Source organism: Astatotilapia calliptera, chromosome 6, assembly GCF_900246225.1.
Source record: "Astatotilapia calliptera chromosome 6, fAstCal1.2, whole genome shotgun sequence".
In the NCBI taxonomy this organism is placed as follows: domain Eukaryota; kingdom Metazoa; phylum Chordata; class Actinopteri; order Cichliformes; family Cichlidae; genus Astatotilapia; species Astatotilapia calliptera.
In genome coordinates this window covers 29,982,459-30,006,563 of record NC_039307.1, presented here as the reverse complement: position 1 = coordinate 30,006,563, position 24,105 = coordinate 29,982,459, and the positions used below count along the sequence as shown (strand labels likewise).

At 40.7% G+C, this 24,105-nt stretch overlaps 3 protein-coding genes across 3 annotated transcripts; 2 read left to right on the top strand and 1 right to left on the bottom strand.

Annotated features, from left to right (window-relative positions):
- Nucleotides 1-200: 200 nt before the first annotated feature.
- On the bottom strand, nt 201-7,061 carry LOC113023326 (kelch-like protein 10). Its single transcript, XM_026169345.1, has 5 exons — nt 7,014-7,061; nt 4,107-4,590; nt 3,080-3,694; nt 2,024-2,173; nt 201-645 (listed from the first exon to the last, which is right to left on the bottom strand). Exons 2-5 carry the CDS (start codon nt 4,521-4,523, stop codon nt 283-285), a joined length of 1,545 nt encoding a protein of 514 aa, XP_026025130.1. The 5' UTR covers nt 4,524-4,590; nt 7,014-7,061; the 3' UTR covers nt 201-282.
- Nucleotides 7,062-10,022: 2,961 nt separating this feature from the next.
- LOC113024470 (actin, cytoplasmic 1-like) lies at nt 10,023-12,257 on the top strand. The gene is made up of 6 exons (XM_026171593.1): nt 10,023-10,177; nt 10,267-10,506; nt 10,901-11,147; nt 11,238-11,429; nt 11,516-11,697; nt 11,785-12,257. Exons 1-6 carry the CDS (start codon nt 10,055-10,057, stop codon nt 11,926-11,928), a joined length of 1,128 nt encoding a protein of 375 aa, XP_026027378.1. The 5' UTR covers nt 10,023-10,054; the 3' UTR covers nt 11,929-12,257.
- Nucleotides 12,258-13,626: 1,369 nt separating this feature from the next.
- On the top strand, nt 13,627-23,687 carry LOC113023436 (actin-1-like). Its single transcript, XM_026169432.1, has 4 exons — nt 13,627-13,648; nt 21,454-21,579; nt 21,669-22,052; nt 23,544-23,687. The coding sequence occupies exons 2-4, from the start codon at nt 21,457-21,459 to the stop codon at nt 23,685-23,687; spliced, it is 651 nt and encodes a 216-aa protein (XP_026025217.1). The 5' UTR covers nt 13,627-13,648; nt 21,454-21,456.
- The last annotated feature ends 418 nt before the right edge of the window (nt 23,688-24,105 follow it).

The following is a 24,105-nucleotide window of genomic DNA, read 5'->3' as shown; positions in this document are numbered from 1 at the left end:
GCGGCTTATTGTGATCTGGTCACCCTGTGTGCATGTCTGGTATGGCTGCTCAGCAGCCATACATTACAGGGAATGAAAAAATCTTTTCAATTTGTTATTGTTGCAATTGCATTCTCTTAATAAAACCCAGTATCTACAGTGCAGGCTCTCCTACTGAAAGTTTTTGAGATACATACATAAAATGTCCAGTTCACCAGCAGTTTAATGCTCTAAAGATTTATTTCAGTCCTTCATGTTCGAGACTCAGATGTTGACACATGGCAGTACTGCACTTTAAAGATTTTACGTGGACTCTGCTGACTCCATTGCTAATTTCAGAACATCCTCAAGTGGCAGGAAGTCACGAGGAAAGGTGTACTCAGTCAGGTTGGAAAGTCCGGACATCACACAGCAGCTCAAGTCTGTGCGGAAAATATCCATGTCGCACGCCTCATACCACTCATTGGTTAAAGCGGTGTAGTACTCGACGTCCGAAGTGGTGGTGAAGCCATTGAAACCCCCGACGACAAAGAGGCGCTCATCAATTACCTCAATGCCAAAGTTGCTGCGGGGGGTCAGCATAGAGAACACGAGGTTCCACGTGTTGGTATGCGGGTTGTAAGCCTCAGCGGTGCGCAGATAGTTGTTTCCATCGAAGCCACCAACCTAAAAGTAAATACGTGGCTCAAATGATTGAATGTAAGTGTAACCAGCTTCACCGTACCCCTGTAAGAAAATGCACCTGCTATATGTCTTTAGCTGCTTTTGCACAGATACTCCAGAAAGTGACGGAAGAATTAAGTTGCAATATTGTCCAAAGTTGCCCTTAATATGTAGCAGATACAAGGAAATTGTTTACCTTAGGTGTGATCTGACTACTGGAAATACTCTGATTGGTTTAGGGTTTTACCTGGATAAAGCGAACACCTACCTGACATATTCTCATGCTGTTATATGGAGTTTACACATAAAAGTTGTTTAAAAAAGGCTCATTAACGTCCCAGTATTTGCATTCTCACAGGCCCACATTTGTTGGGAATGTCTAGAAAAGATCAGGGTGCAGTGGTGTGTGAAAATGACTTCTGAATTAAAAGGAAAAAGTAAAATAAAGTAGAAGCCAGCTGTTGTGGAAGTCTGTATGAGACCTTTTTTCACTCAAGCCTCAACTACAGCTATTAAAGCACTGTTGTCTATTACACCACGCTATTATCAACAAAGATGAATAGCCCTCGACAAAGTATTTGTGTTTTCCGTATAAATGTCTTCAAAGCTCTTTTGCCTTTAGTCCAAAAAGGAACATTGAGTTCCAGTCCTTTCTTCCTATAACAGATTAAAGTAGCCCTGATAGGCCTTGGGGCCTAAAAGCCTGATCAAAGACCCTGAGGTCAGCACCAGGGTAAGGTCACTGCATTCTGCTGATGATAACTTTTCCTTTTTTTGAATAGAGACTAAAATAAATACTAAACGGTAGCTAGCTAAATAAAGAAGTGTGTCTCAGAAGGTGAGACTAAAATCTTTGCTTTTTACCAAAGGGTGCAGCTGCAAAACAACTAAATAAGTGGTTTTAAGGCAAATAGCAAGATAAATTTACAGCTAAAATGGCCTACCGTCCCCAGAGGATGAGTTCTAATCACTTGGCTTATTCCCTCATTTTTCTAAAGGTGTTGCAGGATAAGTTTGAAATTGTCTCTAACATATGTCCTCTATGGAACGATGAAGATGACAATGTTGGTTTTGAATAAGTATTTCTGTTGTACTGAGTGAAATGTGAAATCATCAAAGACACAACATTTTGGGAATGAGGCACATGAAAAAAAAAAGAGAGAGGCAGAAACATCACTAATCAGTTAAATTAATACATAGAATGAGTAAGAATGCCTTCTCTGAACCTGTGGTCAGGATAGGAATCTGATCATTGATAAATACAAAACAAAGTTAGCCAAATTCTGTGTCAGCCAAATCTGTGTTAAGCCTTGCTGATCAAAGCACATTACAGATTTGATTTGTATGTTACGTGAGTGTCAGCACTACTTTGTGGTCTTACTGCAAAGACATGATCCGCATATGCAATGACACCTATCCCGCTGCGGCGGCTGTTCATGGGACTGATCATCGTCCACTGGTTGCTCTCTGGGTTGTAATATTCAGCTGTCTGCAGACACTCGTTGCCATTGAGTCCACCACAAATGTAAATCTGAAAACAAAAAAGGGACATTAAAAATTTTTACATTTCTTAGATTTCAGTTGGAAACAATGTTACCTGTAAGTGAAATGTTTCCACATCATTTGTGAAGTAAGACCGATACTCAGTACCCAAGTGTCCAACTGAAAAATATGACAATTAACAAATGTGTGTGTTTTACAATTACCTCTCATAAAAACATGTTTATGTACCCAAATTTTACCTGAGTATGTGGGACTTCTTTGAGTCAGAAAGCCAGAAATGAATCAAACATAACATGCAATCAATAAGGCTAATTTTTCTGTTCAGGAATGCAGATAAATAACTGTAATATGGGATCTTAATATAATAAAAGAATGATGTGTTTTACAATTTTTTGTAATATCTGTTATATTTTAGTTGACAAGTCAACTCAAGTAAAGTACTGTACATAAATGCAAAGATGCACTTGTGATCAGTTAGAAACAAAATAGATATATATTAGTATATTTTTCAACTTTAAACTATACTTTTAAATTTGAAAACATGAACATAGAAACCAGTTTGTGACCTATCTTGCACCTCGCTTCACTGTAAAAATGTGTATTCCCTGACTGGTTGGCAAGTGGTTGCTGGAGGTTGATGGCTGTCACTACTGTGAAATTGTAACCAGGAAGGTGTTGCACCACAAGCCTCCTTGTGTTTCCTTTGGTCGTAAGCAGACTGTTGAGGTTTGCATGGAGTATTCTGACTTGTCTGCAAATACTCAAACTATTTGCTGTAGAAATCTGTAGTCTTTCATACAATCACTGCCTAACCAGCTGAGGAGTACACATTTTTCCCTAGCAACTGGTTGTTACCAAAGGTTGCTGACAGGTCTCTAGGCCTGTGTGCCTGAAACCCTACTCTATTTCTCTGCTACTCTTTTACTTCACCCACCCGGTTGTTAAGTGTTGTGCAGCTGGCGTCGCTCCTCTGTTCGTGCATCGGTGCAATAAGACTCCACAGGTTGAGTTCAGGTTGATAGCGCTCTGCACTGCTGAGTCGTACATGCCCGTCGTAGCCTCCCAGGGCATAGATGAACCCGTTCAACACAGTCACGCTCACATAGCTGCGGCGGGAGTGCATGGGCGCCACCTCATTCCAGGCGCGAGTGGTCAGGTCAAACCTACGGACGCTGTTGAAATGCTCCACCCCGTCGAAGCCACCAACGGAGTAGACGTACCCGTTGAGGAATGCGGCTCCATAATAAGCACGAGGACACTCGAGGTTGTTCGTTACATTGACCCAGCGGTTAGCCCGGCAATCGTAGGCTTCGATGTCGTTAGTTGGCTCACCACCACTCCACCCCCCAATGGCCAGCAGGATGGAATGAGGCAGGCGCGGACGAGCAAGAGGGTGATACAAGGCAGATATGAAGGGTCTGCTTCCTAGATCATGTATGTCTAAGATGGCATTACTTATCATGGACAGGCACTCAGAATTGGCCTCCACCAGCTCACTAGACAGCACATGGTCCTTCAGGTAGTCTGACGTCATCAATCCCAGTCGGACCTATAGAGAGATGACAGAAGAGAATGTGACTATGAATTTCAACTACATCAGTTTTAGTAAACTCAAGCTTCTTTAGGATAATGCTCCTAATGTTGTTTAATTTTCTTATTGCTAGCAAGAGAGAGACCAAAGTCAGACACCATTAGCCTTTTCGTCAACAGGGACAGTTTTTAGTCATAGCCCTAGCAACTATACTTAATAAATATAATTTATTCTATAGTATGTATGTAGAGATCTGATACGGTTTTAATGCTCTTGAAGAGAATTTCTTAAATGTGGTTTGGCTACACCTGAAAAGAGCAACATCTCAAGATATTAAAGCATCCTTATACCCAGATGGATCGACTCAATCTATGACTTAAATGCTGAAGATTTAAGTCCAAACTAAATGTAGTAATGAAAGTTTATAGACCTTGGACAACAGAGCGGTGAGGTGTTGTTTCCGTTGTACAGGTACATGGCTAATCCACTTTGTAAGCGCTTCATACACAGTGGTCTCCAACTGCACATTGAGGTCCTCTCTATCAAGGATGTCAGTAAGTTCCTCCACAGTTAGGTGCAGGAACTCCTCCTCAAGAACAACCTGCTCAAAGTTACTGATGATGTAGTGGTAGGCCTTGGTGCGTAGTTCGGGTGATAAGCATACTTTTGTGAACTGCCAAATGCCAACGCAGTTCTCTGGGCACAGTTGCTCCCCGAGGAAGTCAGAGCAGAGTTTCACAATGTCCATTGCATTGAATTGATCAGCTGCCATGAGAAGTTCCACTACATTTTCCCCCGTTATGGAAACTGAGCCGGTGTATGCAAAGTTAATGATGAGTGCCATCATCTCAGAAGTCAAGCCAGGTATGTTGAAGACCTGTTTGTCTGGGTCGCTGCAGTGGGTGAAAAGAGCCCTGAGGGTAGAGATGGAGAGTTAGTTAGCAGCAACTTAAACTGTAGCACATACTTTATGTGAACTTCATTTTTAGCTGCCTGTGTCTCTAGTGGACTGGCGTGGATTCAGCCGATGCAAGACTTATATTTACAGCAGTGCTCAGACCTCTGTGAGATATACCACTATATGATATTATAACTATTGAAAAAGTTATAGCATCCAAGGGTTTTTGTAAGGTCTAAGAGAACATCTTGGAGATCACTTAGTGTCTCACGATGACAACTGGCATCTACGTAAAGATTAGATGTTATTTTTTTTATCTGAAGACAAACTATGTAATTTTCATTGGACATCTCAGCAAATTGCACTGCACTTTCCTCTGAGTTATTGATTCTGTCACTAGTTAGCTAAAATTAATGTAAGTCTATTTGCCACAACCAACCAGCCAACCAACCAGATAACGTCCAGTTCCGTACTGACAAAAGATGGTGCTAAATATGTTTTTAAATTTTAATTTTAAGCACTTAAATCCAGTTTCACAGACAGTGTTACATCTATATCAGATTTTGAGAGCAGGACTTAATGGTGTACATTTCCTTTATACTCTTAAGGCTTAAAAGGAACATGAAATGCTACAAATATAAAGGCTAGATTGGACTTTGCTAAAAAAAAAAAAAAATGTAAAAAAAGTCAGCACACTTCTGGAAAAACATTGTTTGGACAAATGATACCAAGATCAACCTTCCCCAGAATGATGGCAAGAAAAAAGTATGGAGAAGACGTGGAACAGCTCATGATCCAAAGCACTCCATATCATCGGTAAAAAAAAGGCAGAGGCAGTGTGATGCCTTGGACGTGCAAAGCTGCCACTGGCACTGGGACACTAGTGTTTATTGATGATGTTACACGGGACAGAAGCAGCTAAATGTATTCTGAGGTGTTTCAAGACATACTGCCCGCCTAGAGTCAAATTGATTTTGTAAATGCATTTCATACTACAGATGGCTAATGACCCAAAACATACAGCCAAAACTACCTAGGAGTTTATTAAAGCCAAGAAGTGCAATATTTTTGAATTGCCAAGTCAGTCAACTGATCTTAATTCAGTGGTTCCCAAACTTTTTTTGCTAGGCCCCCTTTGTTTTACAAGAAAATCTTCTGTCCAAACCTGTCCATTATGTCCGTTATGCTAGGCTCTGCACCAAGGGGCACGCCCCCTACTTTGGGAACCACTGTTTTAATCCAATTGAGCATGCATTTCACTTGTTGAAGACTAAATTTCAGACAGAAAAGCCGACAAACAAATGACAACTGAAAGCCGCTACAGTAAAGGCCTTGCAGAGCATTAAAAAACAGGAAACCCAGCATCTGGTGATGTCCGTGAGTTCAAGACTTCAGGTTGTCATTGCCAGCAAAGGGTTTTCAACCAAGTATTAGAAATGAAGATTTTATTTTCAGTTATTTAATTTGTCCAATTACTTCTGAGCCCCTGAAATGAAGAGATTGCGCTAAAAAAGGCTTCAGTTCCTCACATTTTTATGCAGTCTCTTTGTTCCATATATGAAATTAAAGCTCTGTACTTAAACTGGATCTGAGTTGTTTCATTTAAAATTCATTGTGCTAATATACAGAACCAAAATTAGAAAAAAGTTGTCTCTGTCCAAATATTTGTGACCTAACCATGTATAGGTAAGTTCTGAAAACTGCGCAAGTGCTTATCGTATCTCTTCAGGTGTAAAAGGTTAATCCTTGAAAGTCTCATGCACCATAGGTTCGGAGAGATGAAGTGAGGGAAGATTAGAAATTTACAGTCTCCTGAGTTATACTGTAAACATTAACCCATCTCCGCCAGACCAAATCTATCACTGTCACGCTGTCACTCTATTTATGCACGTGTGATGTGCAATGTTCCCTCTAAGCTGCGAACGTGCGCAATTGCGCACTGCTGGCACGGTCTCTGCGCACAGAAAATCTGTGTTGCGCACAAAAAAACCTAACCTGAATTGAAATTAAAATTAATACTTTAACAATTCTGTTTTGCAGTGTTAGTCACGATGCCACCTTATCCCATAGTCCAGCCAATGATGCGATTCATTCGTATATACGCAGCTAATCACCGTCGTCGACAGGCTTTGACAGCGTCCTTATGTGCCGACACCGGTGTTTTAGCTAGCAAAGCGGCGTGGCCGATGTGGAGTGAAGCCACGTTGATGACAATGTGTAAAACCATTGGAGATGTGAGCAGACGGAACAATTAACGGAAAAAGTGTGGACTTTATACCAGTTTTTAAATTGTGTTGATAGGCCACGTAAAACCAGAGTTATGATAAAAAAAAATGCAATGTTTGGTTTTCTTCCTGAATACTGTCGTTGTTTATATTTACTGCGGGAATAAACGGTAAAAACGGCGTTTTATAAGAAAAAAGGCTCGAAAGCGCTCACCTGTGAGCAAAAACAAACTCCACCCCCTCTCCCTTTCCTATTCGTCCAAAAAACTACCATGTCGACCAATCAAAAAATGATATGGCAACGAGGCATCTAGTTGTTAAAAAACGGGGGGAAGTTTTAGGAGTGACGGCGGTGCTTTGAGATGTGAGAGATTTGAGACGTTTAGCGCAAATCTTGTGTCGTTAGTGTGTCGTGTAGTCAATAGTTTTGTTGTGTGTGTCAGAACAATGAGGCGACTGCTAAATGTTACAGGTGTTACAGGAGTGATACATCTCCTGCTGTCAGGCCTGCAGGTATCAGGCTGTTGTTCTCCTTTATCTCATAGTGGACAGAAAGTATTTTTTGGAGTGGCACAAATAATTTGTGTGGCATCAAATTTGATGCAGATCAGCTGATTGTTCTGTAAATAGTTTTTAAATGTTTATTTAAAAATGCCTTGGCTGTATTTAAAAAAAATAGCTGCAAAAAAACTTGTGATCTCCACTCAGTTTGGCAAAAAATCTGTTTGCCAAACTGAGTTACTTTTTTAAAGAAGTAACTATATAATTAATTGCCCAGCATTGGTCATTATATACTATATTTTGCAGACAGAGAGTTACAGGACTCTCTCCCAGACCACAGAGTCATAATACAAGTCAGAGCTTTATAAAAAAAAAAAAAAAAAAAAAGGGGGGGGGGGGGGGATGAAAGAAAGTTGTGTTTTCAAAATTGGAGTTCAAGTTTTTTTTTTTTACTTCCAATAGTGTTAACATACTACACAGGTCAATGGCTAGATTTTTTTTACATTTTCATTGTAAATGGGCTAAAGCAGTTAATTAAAAGTAGTCTAACATAAATGCTGTAATTTGATTATTTGAATAAACCATGTAACTTGGATGGATTCGATGCTGGCATGACCACAGTGCACACGTCTGATGTCGCTCACAGTAGTCCAAGGGACCGCTCAGGGAGTTTGCTCAGACACGTGAAAAATTAGAGGGAACATTGGTGATGTGTGAGGGACATTGGTATGCCTGAGCAAATGAGTCAGATAGGGTGTTAACTGTGCTGTCAATGACCCTAAGATTATAATCTCCCAATCCCTTGTAAATGCCCAACCCTATATACTGAAATCACTACCAAATATGTGCAAATAACTGGTAAAATGCAATAGTGAAATCCACTTTTACAATATTCCTGTGTGTCATGAAATAAATTAGCTCAATTAATTATTTTGTTAATTTTCCAGTGTACAAACATACATGGGTATTTTACACATGTTGTGATTGGGATACATGGACCAATTCTCAGGAAACCTCATGGCAAAGCAATTCTACTGTAGACTGAATGGATTTATTAAATGTGCTTCCTAGTGGACGAATAACAAATACATAAAAGGAAATATTTCAGCTGGTTTCATACTCATACTGGCCTTGTGTATCAGCACTATTGCAATAATTCTGACAGATAAAGTAAAAGGCTTATTGAACATTGAACTATCCTCAGTTTGATAACACTGACTGTGCATAGGTTAGTTTAGTGGAACTTGTCCACCCCGTTATGTCAGAGCCCAGAACAATTTTCTGCATGGACCACACCCAGTGGATGAAACTGAACCAATCAGCGGGAGCTGTGCACAAAGTTCTCCTTTTATGGAGAGAGACTGCAGAACGGACCCTGATAAAATCCTGCAATTTACTGCCCTTTATTGCAGTCAAGTTCAGGTACTAAATCCTATGGGAGTGCAGCCCTGAGTCAGAGTTCTCCTACACTGAAAACCTTTCCTCACACAGGTAAGACAACAGCAGATCCCACTGAATGTCTTTTACTTATATTTTAAATACTCTCAAATTGTAAACTTCACATTTCAAACAAGTGGTATCTTTTAATCCCATTACTTAAATTTCTTACTTAAGTTGAACCGATCATTAGAAACCACTTGTTATGTATAATGTTCTTGTTATGGCGTCTTGATGTGTGCTCAATCATCCAGGTAAGTAAATCTCCAAAAGTTGATTCTGTTCATCTGGACGTAGCGTTTTGTGGGAGAAACGTTTCGTCACTCATCCAAGTGATTTCTTCAGTCTCAGCTGACTGCAGGTTTCCCCAATCTTATAAACAGTACATTTGCATAATGACTTCAATGGGCTGGTTTCAGTCATTCCAAGAGGATGCCATCTGTAGTTTGTAGAAATGTATTGACTAAGGAGTTGGAAAGAAAGCGTCCAGACTTCTTCAAGTTTCTAGAAGACATTCTACCTTTGATCCAAGAGGCTTCTTCGGTTCTAAAACTTACCTATCCCCTTGCCAGTCCAACTTTTCCACTAAGAATTGCCTTAGTTTTTTTTTTTGTTTTTTTTTTTGTGAAATAGATTCAACAACGTACTCTTCAGAGAGATTCTGGGGGATACTGACTTAACAGGATTATACAGTTCACACCTAGACCCTATTTAAAATATCTTGGAAAAAAACACTGAACATGTCCACATCTGTCTTTGGATTGGAGGAAGCCAAAGAAGAACTTGAAGGGAAGCCACACAGGCACAGGAAGAATATGTAAAGTCCCCACGGAAAGGCTGGTTTGGAAGAAAGATCTTCACTGTGAAATGCCAGTGCTTTGTGTTGTTTATGCTACATTAAATGCCACAGCACAAAATTGAGACTCATCACAGCGGCCACTGGCTTTCCGATCTTCTATTGTCCAACTAATAGGAGTTGCAGCTAGTGTGGTCGTTGTCTTTGTAGCCATCATATCAACTTGAAGGATTTTGACTATGTGCCTCAAACATTAGGCATCAACAAGGCATTTTCACCCAAAGAACTGCAGCTCACATTATATTTTCTCTTTTTCAGATCACTTACTGTAAATCCTAGAGATGATTGTGTGAAAAGTATTCTTAACAGCCTTCTATAGCAATGGGCAGACTGAGCACTGGGTTTCGACTGAACCCTGTGCCAGCGATGTCAGATGATAAAACATACCACATGGAAAACACTACAGCTTAACAGCTGATCTAAAAATCCTTTCCTCCCTTTTTATTCCCTTCATACAGAAAATGGAAGACGAAATTGCCGCCCTCGTTGTTGACAACGGATCTGGAATGTGCAAAGCTGGCTTTGCAGGAGATGATGCTCCACGTGCTGTGTTCCCCTCCATTGTTGGACGCCCCAGGCATCAGGTACATATTCCTTAATAAACCTCACATACCTTGTAACCTTTTCATAACTGCTGACCTTTTCATAATCACACTGATCTTTGCATTCCTAGGGTGTAATGGTTGGTATGGGCCAGAAAGACAGCTATGTTGGTGACGAGGCACAAAGCAAAAGAGGAATCCTGACCCTCAAGTACCCCATTGAGCACGGAATTGTCAACAACTGGGATGACATGGAGAAGATCTGGCATCACACCTTCTACAATGAGCTGAGAGTTGCACCTGAGGAGCATCCAGTCTTGCTCACAGAGGCCCCCCTGAACCCCAAGTCAAACAGGGAAAAGATGACTCAGGTAACAAGAGCTGACACCTTGACGAACTTCCCCCTAAGTCAGGAAACTGTTGAGCTGCAGTGCCCAACAACAGGAAACTATGTTGCCACTCGGGTGTTTCTTCCCCTGCTCAATCTGTCTTTCCTCATCCTCCTTCAACCCTCCAGGTTTTTTCTCCAGGTGTCTGCATGTAAAAAAAAGAAGAATGGAGCAGGTTGCGGCACTTTAACTTGTAGAGTCAGTGTAACAAAGGAGTTTTGTAATAAATTGCTTTTCTATAAAGTAGTTTTACTATTAAAATTCAACCCAGTGTGCTGTTCTTTCCGTACAATTGAACTAACACATAGAAACTTATTTCAGAGTACTTTGGCTTTTAGTTTCACTGATCATCTCTTTTCTCCTGCTCTCCTTGCAGGCCATGTTTGAGACCTTCAACACTCCTGCCATGTATGTGGCCATCCAGGCAGTGCTGTCCCTGTATGCCTCTGGTCGTACCACTGGTATTGTCATGGACTCCGGTGATGGTGTCTCCCACACTGTGCCCATCTATGAAGGCTACGCTCTGCCCCATGCCATTGTCAGGTTGGACCTGGCTGGCAGGGACCTCACAGACTACCTCATGAAAATCCTGACTGAGAGGGGCCACAACTTTACCACCACAGGTGAGAAAATGGACACAGTCAAGGAAAGATGGTTTACACCAGGAAAACCCCCAGAAAAGCCTAAATGTAATGCGTTTTCTTGTCTCACAGCTGAGCGTGAGATTGTGCGTGACATCAAGGAGAAGCTGTGCTATGTTGCCCTGGACTTTGAGCAGGAGATGGGAACTGCTGCCTCTTCTTCATCCCTGGAGAAGAGCTATGAGCTGCCTGATGGACAGGTCATCACTATTGGGAATGAGAGGTTCCGTTGCCCAGAGGCTCTCTTCCAGCCCACATTCCTTGGTAAGCAGCGTCAGCTTTAAGATAGATTTCTGTGAATTGTTAAGCAGTTGTAGCTGAGTGATCACTAACGTTCCAACTCTCCACAGGTATGGAGGCCTGTGGTATCCATGAAACTACCTATAACAGCATCATGAAGTGCGATGTGGACATCCGTAAGGACCTGTACGCCAACACTGTGCTGTCTGGAGGTACCACCATGTATCCTGGCATTGCTGACCGCATGCAGAAGGAGATCACTTCACTGGCACCCAGCACCATGAAGATCAAGGTAAAATTCTTGTTGCTCAATCCTCAGTCTGTGATGTTTAAATGTGGCGTGTTTTCATTGCTGACAACTCTACTTCTGCCATTGCAGATTATTGCTCCCCCAGAGAGGAAGTACTCTGTATGGATTGGAGGCTCCATCCTGGCTTCTCTGTCCACCTTCCAGCAGATGTGGATCAGCAAGCAGGAGTACGATGAGTCCGGCCCCAGCATCGTCCACAGAAAGTGCTTCTAGACAGACTGCCCCCACCCCACCACCACCAAAACACACACTGCAAGAAAAAGAAATGACTGGCTCTGCATACATGCCTATAGCACCAAACTGGTGCATGCCTAGCCGACACCTTTTCCATTTTTCCATCACTTTGGCTATGGCACCATGCTTTCTCATGGGGAGAAACTCTGCAGGAAGCATAGAGCATCCCATTCAGTGTGAATTTGTACTTAGTTTTTCTGTAACAAACTCTTTTTCACTTGAATGTATTTCAAAAATAAGAAATGTTTCCAAAAAATACTGGAAATGTGTTGATAAATATCAGTAAATTAGTAAACCTATAAATCCAACATGAAATATTATGGCTTCTTCTTCTTCTAAAACATTGAAATGCAGCAATTTCAGCTTCATGAAGATGTATCTGCCAAGATTTTTGTATTAAAATGGTTTAGCAAAATTGACAGAAAAGATTATCAGTTTTGTGATATTTTTCTTTAGTTTTTTGTTAGCTTTTTTTGTTTTTGGTCTCACTTGCTTTACTTATTGAATGTGTTTATTATTTATTTTTATATCTACAGATATTTTACTTCTTGGTCATTGCCAACTGCACTGTTTTCTCACAGCACGACCGTCGGTGGTATACTTGGACTGGTAGCCAGGGAGGCTGCAGCACTTGATGAACTGAGTTGACTGAGCATTTGTCCGAAAAGATGAATGCACAGTCAACTCTAACTGAAACAGAGAAATAAAGAAAGGAAGCAAAACAAGAGAAATGTGTCCAACTGTCAAGGGAGGCAAAAGTACAGGCAGCTTAATATATATATATATATATATATATATATATATATATATATATATAGCTATATATAGCTGCTAGATGAAAAAAAAAAATACTGAAGCTACTAATAGCTAACGAACTTCTTGTACTTCTTTACTCAAGTAAAAGTGATAAAGTCCAGGCTCTAAAATGAACTCAGAATAAGAAAGTAAAAAGCAGCTGTTAGAAGAAGCTCTTTTGGTGAAGAGATAGCCTTTAGTATAGCTATTAATATAAAAATACCAATAATATTAGTACATGGGAATGAAAATTTTCCTTTTACTTTGCCTCCACAGCTAAACAGAAAAATCGGATGAGTCCGGGGTTAAAGGGGTATTCAATTTAAACCCTAAAACCGATTTTAGGGTTTAAGTGGGAACCCTAAAATCGGTTTTATTGGCTCATTGTGGGGAAAAGAATCACAACTCACAATACTTTACACTGAGGGCTCCAGCAGATTTCCTTAGTGTTCGAGCTGTGATCAGCTGCTGCTGCGAATAGGTTTACTGCTCTTTATGGATTTACACAACTGAATTCAATGAGATGCAACACAATATTTCACAAAATGTTTTCCCTGATTTTCGTTCCCTACACTGACAGTATACTGCTTATGATGAGATGAGATAGCCTTTATTTGTCCGTTGCAGGTCTTTTGCCCACAACCGAGATGACAGACCTTGCCGACCGTACAAACAATACACAAACATCACATTGGGGAGACAGGTCAGGCTAGGTAGCGAGGAAAAAACATCGAAATGTGTAACACAAAAGGATAATACAGGAATGCACAGATATCAACACACCATAGCACAATAAACACAGACAAGCAACATGGGAAAGTGTTCCAGTGTGTACATCTGATCTGGGACCGCTGCAATCGTCGACTGCGCCTCCAGCTGACCCGATGTCCACATCAGAGGGGAGGTAAGCGTTGGAGGTGGCGTTGGATCCGGGGTAGGGAGGGTGATGCGTCAGTGAGTGCTTATCAGTATCAGTATATGTATGTGTGTGCGTGTCCATAGTTCAGCTGAGACAGTGTCCTTCGCCCCGCCAGGCTAAGTAAACAGTCTACCAGCCAACCCAGGTGGCCTTGTAGGGAATGGGAAGGAACAGACTCAACACAGTCGTTATCAGGGAGTTTTTGTTCGGCTCCAGCCTTGAGCCCACAGCTGGCGCCGAAGGGGTAGCCGGATTATGATGGTAATTTTTCTTTTGCAACAACTCATGAGAATTTCAAAGCTGTTCTTTAACACTCCAACACTGGTCTCTCAATCTCTCGTTGGAGAACCGCGAGCTTCCCGATGATGGTATCAAACTTGCGCTCCGTGGTCTTGTCATTCTTTTGCTCAGAGAGCCGATTCTGAGACCTCACGACTGCAGTGAGCTGTTCCACGATGTAATCCAACTTTCGCTCAAAGGTGTTATTTTGAGCAGGCCTCTCCTTGATGTAACCCAATATATGCTCAGAGGTGTTATTCTGAGTATTCACGGCAGCTGTAAGCGTCTCCAAGGTCTTAACCATGCTGCTTTCAATGAGCCCGTTCTGAGAAGTCGCGCCTCGTCCAATCGTTTCAATCCCAGTGGGCAGCCTTGGGGGGGTTTGAACAGCTGGTTCCGCTTTTTTTAATTCTCCGTTAAGCCTGGGCCAAGCCAGCTCCGATCAGCAAGAACCCTGTTATCATGGTTCCGAATAGGTAGATATCTTCAGCGTCCTCGATTGACATTCCCGCCAGGCACACGATCCTCCATGTCTGCCACCCATCCATCGTGTATCCGGCAGGGAAAGTCCCTCCAGGGCACTCGGGCTCTCCCTAGCCCAGACTTCTCGTTGAGAAAAGGGTGTCAACAGCATTCAGAGACCAGTTGATCAAATCCATAATTCTCTTTAGGTTTTAGAAACAGACTGTGAGAGAGTGTTCCAGGGAAAGTAATACAAAAAAAACACAAGACTAGACAAGGACATAAGAACTAACCAGGGAAGATAAGGGAGAGGAGAGGAGAAAAAGTGCGTCCGCCTCCTCCGAGAGCCAAAAGGTCTTCATATTATTATAGTATAAATGTTCAATTTAGTGAATGAATCTAAGTGTCTCATCAGTTTAAATTAACAATTAATCTCTGCTGCTCTGCACTTGATGTAACCTAACTGTGACCAGTTACAGAGCCACTGTGCACCAGTCCCTACCTTGATGCTAAAGTACTGGGAACACAGCTTTTGAACAAAACGCTATTCCCGATTGTTAGGGGCCATTTTAGTGCCTTAGTGTAGTGCCTTAAATTATTAAATGAAATAAATATTTTTTCCAGTAAAGTTAAAAAGTATGTTTACTTGATAATTTCCAGCATCTGGTGACTATGTATGTGTGTTGGAGAAGCCATTGTGGCAGGAACATGGAGCAAAAGGATTAAATCCGAGTAGCCTACAAAGTCAGACAAAGTTAGAACTGTTCTTTTCGCTACACCTACTGCACACAAACAAACTAAGGCCTCCAGCCTCTGAGTTCAGTTAGACAGAGATATATGCCACTGGACGTGGTCATTTCCCATCCTCCAGGGACAAAACGGATGTCATGTAACCCCCCCCCCTCTTTTCATCTACTGTCTGGGTGAATGGTTAATATGGAAATACTTTGGGCTATGACACCTTCCCCTTCTCACCCTCCGACCCGAGTCAAACAGTTTCAGTTCCTGCCTTTTCAGATCAATCATTAAACCAATGTACTGTGGCTCCACACTGAAAACACCTTTCATTATTTCTCCCTCTATGTTCTCTGCCTCAGAAACTCAGAAAAAGACATTCAAGCTTGACACTGAGACTGCAGAGACAAGAGTATGGGGCATAGAGGCTTGATAACAAAACCTAAAGACTAGATAACAAAACTAAGAAGACCTGAGAAAACAAATATTAAACAGAGGGATCTCAATCATAATAACCAGAACTTGGAACAGAATCTTAACTTCACAATATTAAATAAACAGAATCAAAAGTCCAAACACATAAAAACTGTGTCACAGACCCAAGACCATGACATCTTAGTATTTTCATAAAGTGATCTTGCAGAACTAACCAGTTTTTGATTTAAGGGGCATCTATCCATCCTGCAGTCTGAGATGTTGTAAGCTGCTGTGCAGTGACTGCTGTGACAGGAGGTTAATCTGGTTTCTATCTTGCTTTTGACACTTAAACACTGAGACACTTGATTAGTAACAATCTTTTGGCGCTGCATGTCCCTACTTTCTTTTATAAATGTACCAATATAGCACGGACAGTCGTAACACCAGTATTAATACAGAAAGAAAACTGCTTTTTTATACTTATTGTGTGCATATAAACTTTGTCTCATCAGCTCTAGGGAACTTTATTATCACGGTCTTATAGGCACCTGCTTGATAACAAAGACATAAAACGTCTCATGACCTTGCAGCTTACAGTAATTTGTTTGTCACTGTACACACAGTCAGGTTACAAGAAGGCTACAATCATATACCATTAGTATACAAAAGGTTAAGTGTGTTGAAATACAAGTTTTCCACTACAATGTTCATGTGTTCATGTGTAATAAATTGATAACAGGGGTAATAGCTTTATTTTGATACCAAACATAGGTATGTATGGGAAATTCCACAACTGTTAATCATATCTCATTCAGGCCTACAAGATTAATGAGTCCTTGAAAATCACATGCACCATAGGTTAGGTGAAGAGAGGTGATGGGAGATAAGAAATTTATAGTCTCATCACAATCATGCTGTAAACATTAGCCCCCCTAAGTCGGACCACATGCATCTCTGGCACAGAGTGCCATGTGGTCTGTGCCTCCAGTGCATGTGGCCTCAAGACCCAGTGTCCTGGTATCTGCAAATGAGCAAACACGTAAATGCTCTGGTGAAATCACATTTATCCCATTAATTAAATTATATAAATTAGTTATTCTGTTAGGTTTCCAGTGCACAAATATGGAAGGGTATGTTATATGAGTACGTTATATGAATAATGGACATAATCAGGATTTATTGGCCCCATTCACAATACTTATAATGCCTATCAAAGTTGTGCACACTGCGATAATTTGGACAGATGATAAAAATAGGATTTATTGAACACTGCCCGACCCCAGATAGTTAACACTGACAGTACATAGGTTAGTTTACTGGAACTTCTCCCCCCGTGTTGCCAAAGTGCAGAACCAGTGACTGTATATGCCATACCCAGTGGATGTGTCTGAGCCAATCAGAGTAACTCATGTGAAAAGTTCTGCTCTTATGGAGAGGGGCTGCAGCACGACCTCTGATAAAATCCTCCAATTTATTGGCCTTCATTTGCAGTCAAATTCAGATACTAAATCCCACTGGAGTGTATAGTGCTTACTGCCAGTCCTCCTACACTGAATACGCTCCCTCACACAAGTAAGACAAGTGCTAAATGCCAATGGAAGTTTTTCTCATGTATAAAATGTTTTCATTTGACATTTTAAGCTTTGTATTTTAAACACCAGGAAGTGTTTTTTTTTCACCATTTAAGTTAAAAGATCAGGTTTTCTATAAGTCCTCATTTTAGTTGAAATAACCACTTAAATTATACTTGTTATACATTGACAGCTTTCGTAGAAATGTGTTGGTAGCTATGCGTAGACCACCTCTTGCCTTCGGAACTGCCTTAATTCTTCCTACATGATTCAAGCTCCAGACTTTACCGGAGGCAGGATACACCCTAGAGAGGTCAGCTGTCTCTCACAGGGTTGGCAAAGAGAGACAGACAGACATCCACATCACATTCACATCTACAGCCAATTAAGAATAACCTAATGATGAAGCCTCATCTGTTATTGGACTGTGGGAGGAGGCCAGAGTACCCGCAGAGAACCCACGATTGCACAAGGAGAACTTTCAGTCTCCACAAAGAAAGGCCCAGGACCTTCTTACTGTGAAGCAACAGGTCATCATGATGCAAGTCTCCTATTCCAAAACATCTCAAAGGTGCAGTCTTGGATTCAGATCTGGAACTGTGAAGGTCATTTGAGTACCAGTAACAGTTTGAGATGTTTTGAGCTTCGTGACATGGTGAGGGATCCTGCTGGAAGCAGCCATAAGAAGATGAGTATACAGTGGCTATAAAGGGACACGGTTTAACAAAAACTCTCAAGCAGACTTTGGTGTTTAGATGATGCTCGGCTTATACCCAGTGTACCAAGAAAATATCCCCAGGACCATTACACCACTACCAGCCTGAACCACTGAAACAAGAAAGGTTGCATCTGTACTTTCATGCAAACACACCACTACCAGTGAAATGTCACACCAGAAATTGAGACTCATCAGATGAGACAATGAGACAATCTTTTTCCAATTTTATTTTGCAGTTTTGGAGACTTTTTTTGTTCTTAGCTGATAGGCGTGGCACCTGGCATGTTCTTCTGCTGCTCTAGCCCACCTGCTTCAAAGTCTTGCATGTTCAGAAATGCTCTTCTGCATTCTTTGGTTCTAAAAAGTGATTATTTTAGTTAATGTTGCCTTGCTGTCACATCAAAGCAGTCCAGCTATTCTCCTTTGACATCAACACATTGGTATGTGATGACTTTTTTAGAAAGACAAAAACAGAAACTTTTGACTAAGCAAATAAATCCCATTAAATCATACCATTTGTAATGCCTGTCTGAACTCTGAATAGACATGACTTTGACTTAAGAATTGTAAAAAAAATATTGTTTTAATAGTTAAATAAATATCTACTAGATTACCAAAAACGATTTTCTAATAGCTGACAAAGACAAGTGATGAAATATTTTATCTTTTAGAAAAAGAAGCAAAAGAATATAATGAAAACACCTCCATACACACACTGTAAACCCAAGGATGTCAGCAGAACAAAAATTAAGGCAAATTTATTTTTATTTTTTTTAAGTTAATGACATTTATGTACTTGTACATTTTAACAACAATAAAACTAACATGTTTAAAAGTTAAATTAAAAAATATTCAGTAACGGATACTTAAAGCTTTCCATCATATAGACATAACATAACTAAGGAACAAGCACAGTGGAGTCATTGAGCCAAACTCAATATTTATTCCTTACTTTTGTCATTATTTTAAATTAGACAAGAGTCGAACATCTGGAATTCAAAAAGTCAAAATCATACTAACCAACTGCTTCAGTTGCAGATTCAATTGAAAATTTGAGTATATTGTATACAGGGTGGGCCATTTATATGGATACACCGTAATAAAATGGGAATGGTTGGTGATATTAAAGTCCTGTTTGTGGCACATTAGTATATGTGATCGTGGCTCAAGAGTTGGGTGCTCGCCTTGTAATCGGAAGGTTGCCGGTTCGAGCCCCGGCTCGGACAGTCTCGGTCGTTGTGTCCTTGGGCAAGACACCTACCCCCTACTGGTGTTGGCCAGAGGGGCCGATGGCGCAATATGGCAGCCTCGCCTCTGTCAGTCTGCCTCAGGGCAGCTGTGGCTACAACTGTAGCTTGCCTCCACCAGTGTATGAATGTGAGAGTGAATGAATAGTGTAAAGTGCTTTGAACGCTATAGAAATGCAATCCATTATTATATGTGACGGGGGAAACTCCTCAAGATGGGTGGTGACCATGGTGGCCATTTAGAAGTCGGCCATCTTGGAAACAACTTTTGTTTTTTCAATAGGAAGAGGGCCATGTGACACATCAAACTTATTGGTAATGTCACAAGAAAAACAATGGTGTGCTTGGTTTCAATGTAACTTTATTCTTTCATGAGTTATTTACAAGTTTCTGACCACTTATAAAATGTGTTCAATGTGCTGCCCATTGTGTTGGATTGTCAATGCAATCCTCTTCTCCCACTCTTCACACACTGATAGCAACACCGCAGGAGAAATGCCAGCACAGGCATCCAGTATCCGTAGTTTTCAGGTGCTGCACATCTCGTATCTTCACACCATAGACAATTGCCTTCAGGTGACCCCAAAGATAAAAGTCTAAGGGGGCCATTCAACTGGCCCACGACGACCAATCCACTTTCCAGGAAACTGTTCATCTAGGAATGCTCGGACCTGGCACCCATAATGTGGTGGTGCACCATCTTGCTGGAAAAACTCAGGGAACGTGCCAGCTTCAGTGCATAAAGAGGGAAACACATCATCATGTAGCAATTTCAAATATCCAGTGGCCTTGAGGTTTCCATTGATGAAGAATGGACCCACTATCGTTGTACCCCATATACCACACCAAACCATCACTTTTGTTGTTCCAACAGTCTTGGAGGGATCCATCCAATGTGGGTTAGTGTCAGACCAATAGCGGTGGTTTTGTTTGTTAACTTCACCATTCACATAAAAGTTTGCCTCATCACTGAACAAAATCTTCTGCGTGAACTGAGGGTCCTGTTCCAATTTTTGTTTTGCCCATTCTGCAAATTCTGTGCGCTGATCTGGGTCATCCTCGTTGAGATGCTGCAGTAGCTGGAGTTTGTAAGGGTGCCATTTGTGAGTAGCTAATATCTGCCGAAGGGATGTTCGACTAATGCCACTCTCCAGTGACATGAGGCGAGTGCTACGCTGTGGGCTCTTGCTGAATGAAGCTGATGTTTCTTCATTAGTGACAGTTTTCTTGCATCCACATTTTGGCAAATCCAACACTGAACCAGTTTCACGAAACTTAGCAAGCAGTTTGCTAACTGTAGCATGGGAGATGGGTGGTCTTCTAAATGGCCACCATGGTCACCACCCATCTTGAGGGTTTTGCCCCCTCACATATACTAATGTGCCACAAACAGGACTTTAATATCGCCAACTATTCCCATTTTTTTATGGTGTATCCATATAAATGGCCCACCCTGTGTATATATATATGTATATATATATATATATATATATATATATGTATATATATATATATATATATATATATATATATATATATACACTCAGCACCTATTCTCCCCTACCCTCTATTACACTTACAGTTATAGGTAACTTTAACTGTAAATAACTTTGATTATAGTATAAATTAAAACCAGATGAGTCGTATCAGTATTTCCAGATTTTGACAAGAAACTATACAATAATTTTAACACAACATACTGTAGAACTGAAAATGTAACTTATCTTGAACCAAGGTTTAGGTCATTCATATTTGGTAGACCTGCCAAATTTTGGTGGAGATCAGGACAATTTCTGGAAAGTAAAATCTTTAGAGTTTTTTAATTTTTACTTAAATTATCACCTTCAATCCAAATTCTGTTCAAGCCTATCTGGTATGGCCTCTGTTAATCAGAGGATCATGTTACCTTTGTGCGAGGGGTTCTAGTGTTAACAAGCACTTAAACACTTATACCTAACAAAGTAGCTGATGAGTGGATTTTTGATGGTATGTAATAACTATGGTCATCGATGTTTTCAGTTTTGTAGTTTAACAAATCAGTATTTGTTAGACTACAAAGCAGATGCTAACTCCTTACAGTTAGCATCTGCTTTGGCAAGGCCTGCAGTGCTGGCTGATGACTGCAGGTCCAACTAATTTTGTAGAAGGAACAAGTAAAATTAACATTTTTGCTGTCGTTGGACCTATGAAGAAAATTGTCATTTAAGGTCACTTAACACTGAACACTGCGCCACTGCGACATCCAGCATTCGTTCTCTTTAACAACAAGACTTTTTATCCAGGCTATCTGCTAGATTTAACCCAGATTACTGCTTAACATCAAGTCTAAAAAACCTCTATTACCTTTTTTTTTTCGTTCAGAAAATGGAAGACGAAATTGTTGCCGTTGTCATAGATAATGGGTCCGGTATGTGCAAAGTTGGCTTTGCAGGAAATAATGCTCCACATGCTGTGTTCCCCTCCATTGCTGGACGCCCCAGACATCAGGTATTCCATTACATATTCCTCAAGAGTACTTTATAAACCTCAAATACCCTGTAAATTTTGTAACAATTGTTTTTTTCTTTGTTGCCCAGGGTGTAATGATTGGTATGAGCCACAAAGACAGCTTTGTGGGTGACGAGGCACAGAACAAAAGAAGAATCCTGACTCTCAAGTACCCCATTGAGCACGGTATTGTTACCAACTGGGATGACATGGAGAAGATCTGGCATCACATGTTTTACAATGAGCTGAGAGTTTCCCCTGAGGACCACCCAGTCCTCCTCACAGAGGCCCCCCTGAACCCCAAGATAAACAGGGAAAGGATGGCACAGGTAATGAGGGCTGACACCAGTTTCCTCCTACTCCTTCAACCTACCTTAAACTTTTTTTTTTTTTTTTGCCTTTGCAGATGCTTTGGGTTTCTATCTTTGCACTGTGATGCATCAGAAATGATGAGCTGCAGCATGGGCGCTGCTGTTTATAAATTAGACTCATCAGACTTAAGCTGAAGTAGAAAACAAATGTTGAACTACACTGGTGTCTGCGTGAAGTAACTGTTAATAGCAGTGCAAATTACTGCACTCAGACTTATACAGTCAGTATAGCAAAAGAGTCATTTTATTACAGTATTCATGCTGTTGTTTCTGTATGACTAAACACATATGGTACATTTCATCTCAGACCACATTTTCTATTCAACCATCTCCTATGATGAATTTTATGATTTTAGATTTTATGGTTCAAAAATTAGATTTATTTATATGATTGTTGTGAAAATTTATCTTCATATATCAACTACTTTTCAAGTTGCACTACCCGTCAAAAGAACGCGCCAATTTTTCCAGTTTTTTATTGAAAATTATGTAGTTTAATGTCTCATTGCACTCTGAAATGACAGCTACAAATAAGCAATTGCAGTTAAAAAATAAATCATGGAATCAATATATAGACCAAAATGTATTCTTAACTTTTGACTTATCAAAGTAGCCACCTTTAGCAGATATAGCAGCTGAACATGTGGCATTCTTTCGAAACAGAAATCAAATACTGTTCAGAAAGTTCTTCCCATATCTTTTGCAAAAGTACCGATAAATGTGTGGCACTTGTAGGTGGCTTTGCTTTCACTCTTCGGTCCAGTTTATCTCAAACCAGCTCAAGAGGATTTAAGTCTGGAGACTGTGCTGGAGACCATGTTTTCAAGCTCAGCATCTTGTTCTTTTTTCCTGAGGGAGTTCTGGCATAGCTTGGACTTAAGCTTACTTATGCTTACTTATGCCTACTGTAGGATGAACCCATGACCAACTAAGTGCATAGCAGAAGGTATTGCATAGTGCTACAGAATGCTGTGGTAGTCATTTTGGTTAGGATGCCTCTTAGTCTATACAAGTCATCGACCCGAAATATAAGAAAAAAAAAAAAAAAAAAAAAAAAAAATATATATATATATATATATATATATATATATATATATATATATATATATATATATATATATATATATATATATATATCAGTAATTGTGGTTGTAGGTATTGCCCGTAGTGCTGCATGGTGGTGGCTAACCAACCGGACATAGTGGTGGTAGACAAACAGAAGAAGACGGCCGTAGTGATCGATGTAGCGGTTCCGAATGACAGCAATATCAGGAAGAAGGAACACGAGAAGCTGGAGAAATACCAAGGGCTCAGAGAAGAGCTCGAGAGGATGTGGAGGGTGAAGGTAACGGTGGTCCCCGTGGTAATCGGAGCACTAGGTGCGGTGACTCCCAAGCTAGGCGAGTGGCTCCAGCAGATCCCGGGAATAACATCGGAGATCTCTGTCCAGAAGAGCGCAGTCCTGGGAACAGCTAAGATACTGCGCAGGACCCTCAAGCTCCCAGGCCTCTGGTAGAGGACCCGAGCTTGAAGGATAAACCGCCCGCAGGGGCGTGCTGGGTGTTTTTTATATATATATATATGCCCTTGCAGATTATTGCTCCCCCAGAGAGGAAGTACTCTGTATGGATTGGAGGCTCCATCCTGGCTTCTCTGTCCACCTTCCAGGACATGTGGATCAGCAAGCAGGAGTACGATGAGTCTGGCGCCAGCATCGTCCACAGAAAGTGCTTCTAGATAGACTGGCCTCAACCTACCAAAGCACACACTGCTACAAACCCCATAGTGACTGGCTCTGCATGCATGTCTACATCACCAGAATGATGTATGCCGAGCCTACACCTCTTCCATTTTTAATTCATCACTCTGGGTATGGTACCATGCACCCTGATGGGGAGAAATTCTTCCGCCTGAATTTATTTCCAAAATTAAGCCCATTGATATTGGAAAAGTTTGTATGATAACACTCAGTACATTAATAAATTCATAAATCAAGCAAAATTCTATTACTTTTTTTGTTCTGCCTAATTTGCACAACTTCTGTTTTTTGCTTCACTATTACTTTATTATTACACATATGCTTTCACACTAATGCTCTTATTAACTATAAGTGTTCTTCCCAGTGAAATCTGGAAAATCTACATCTTACAGATTG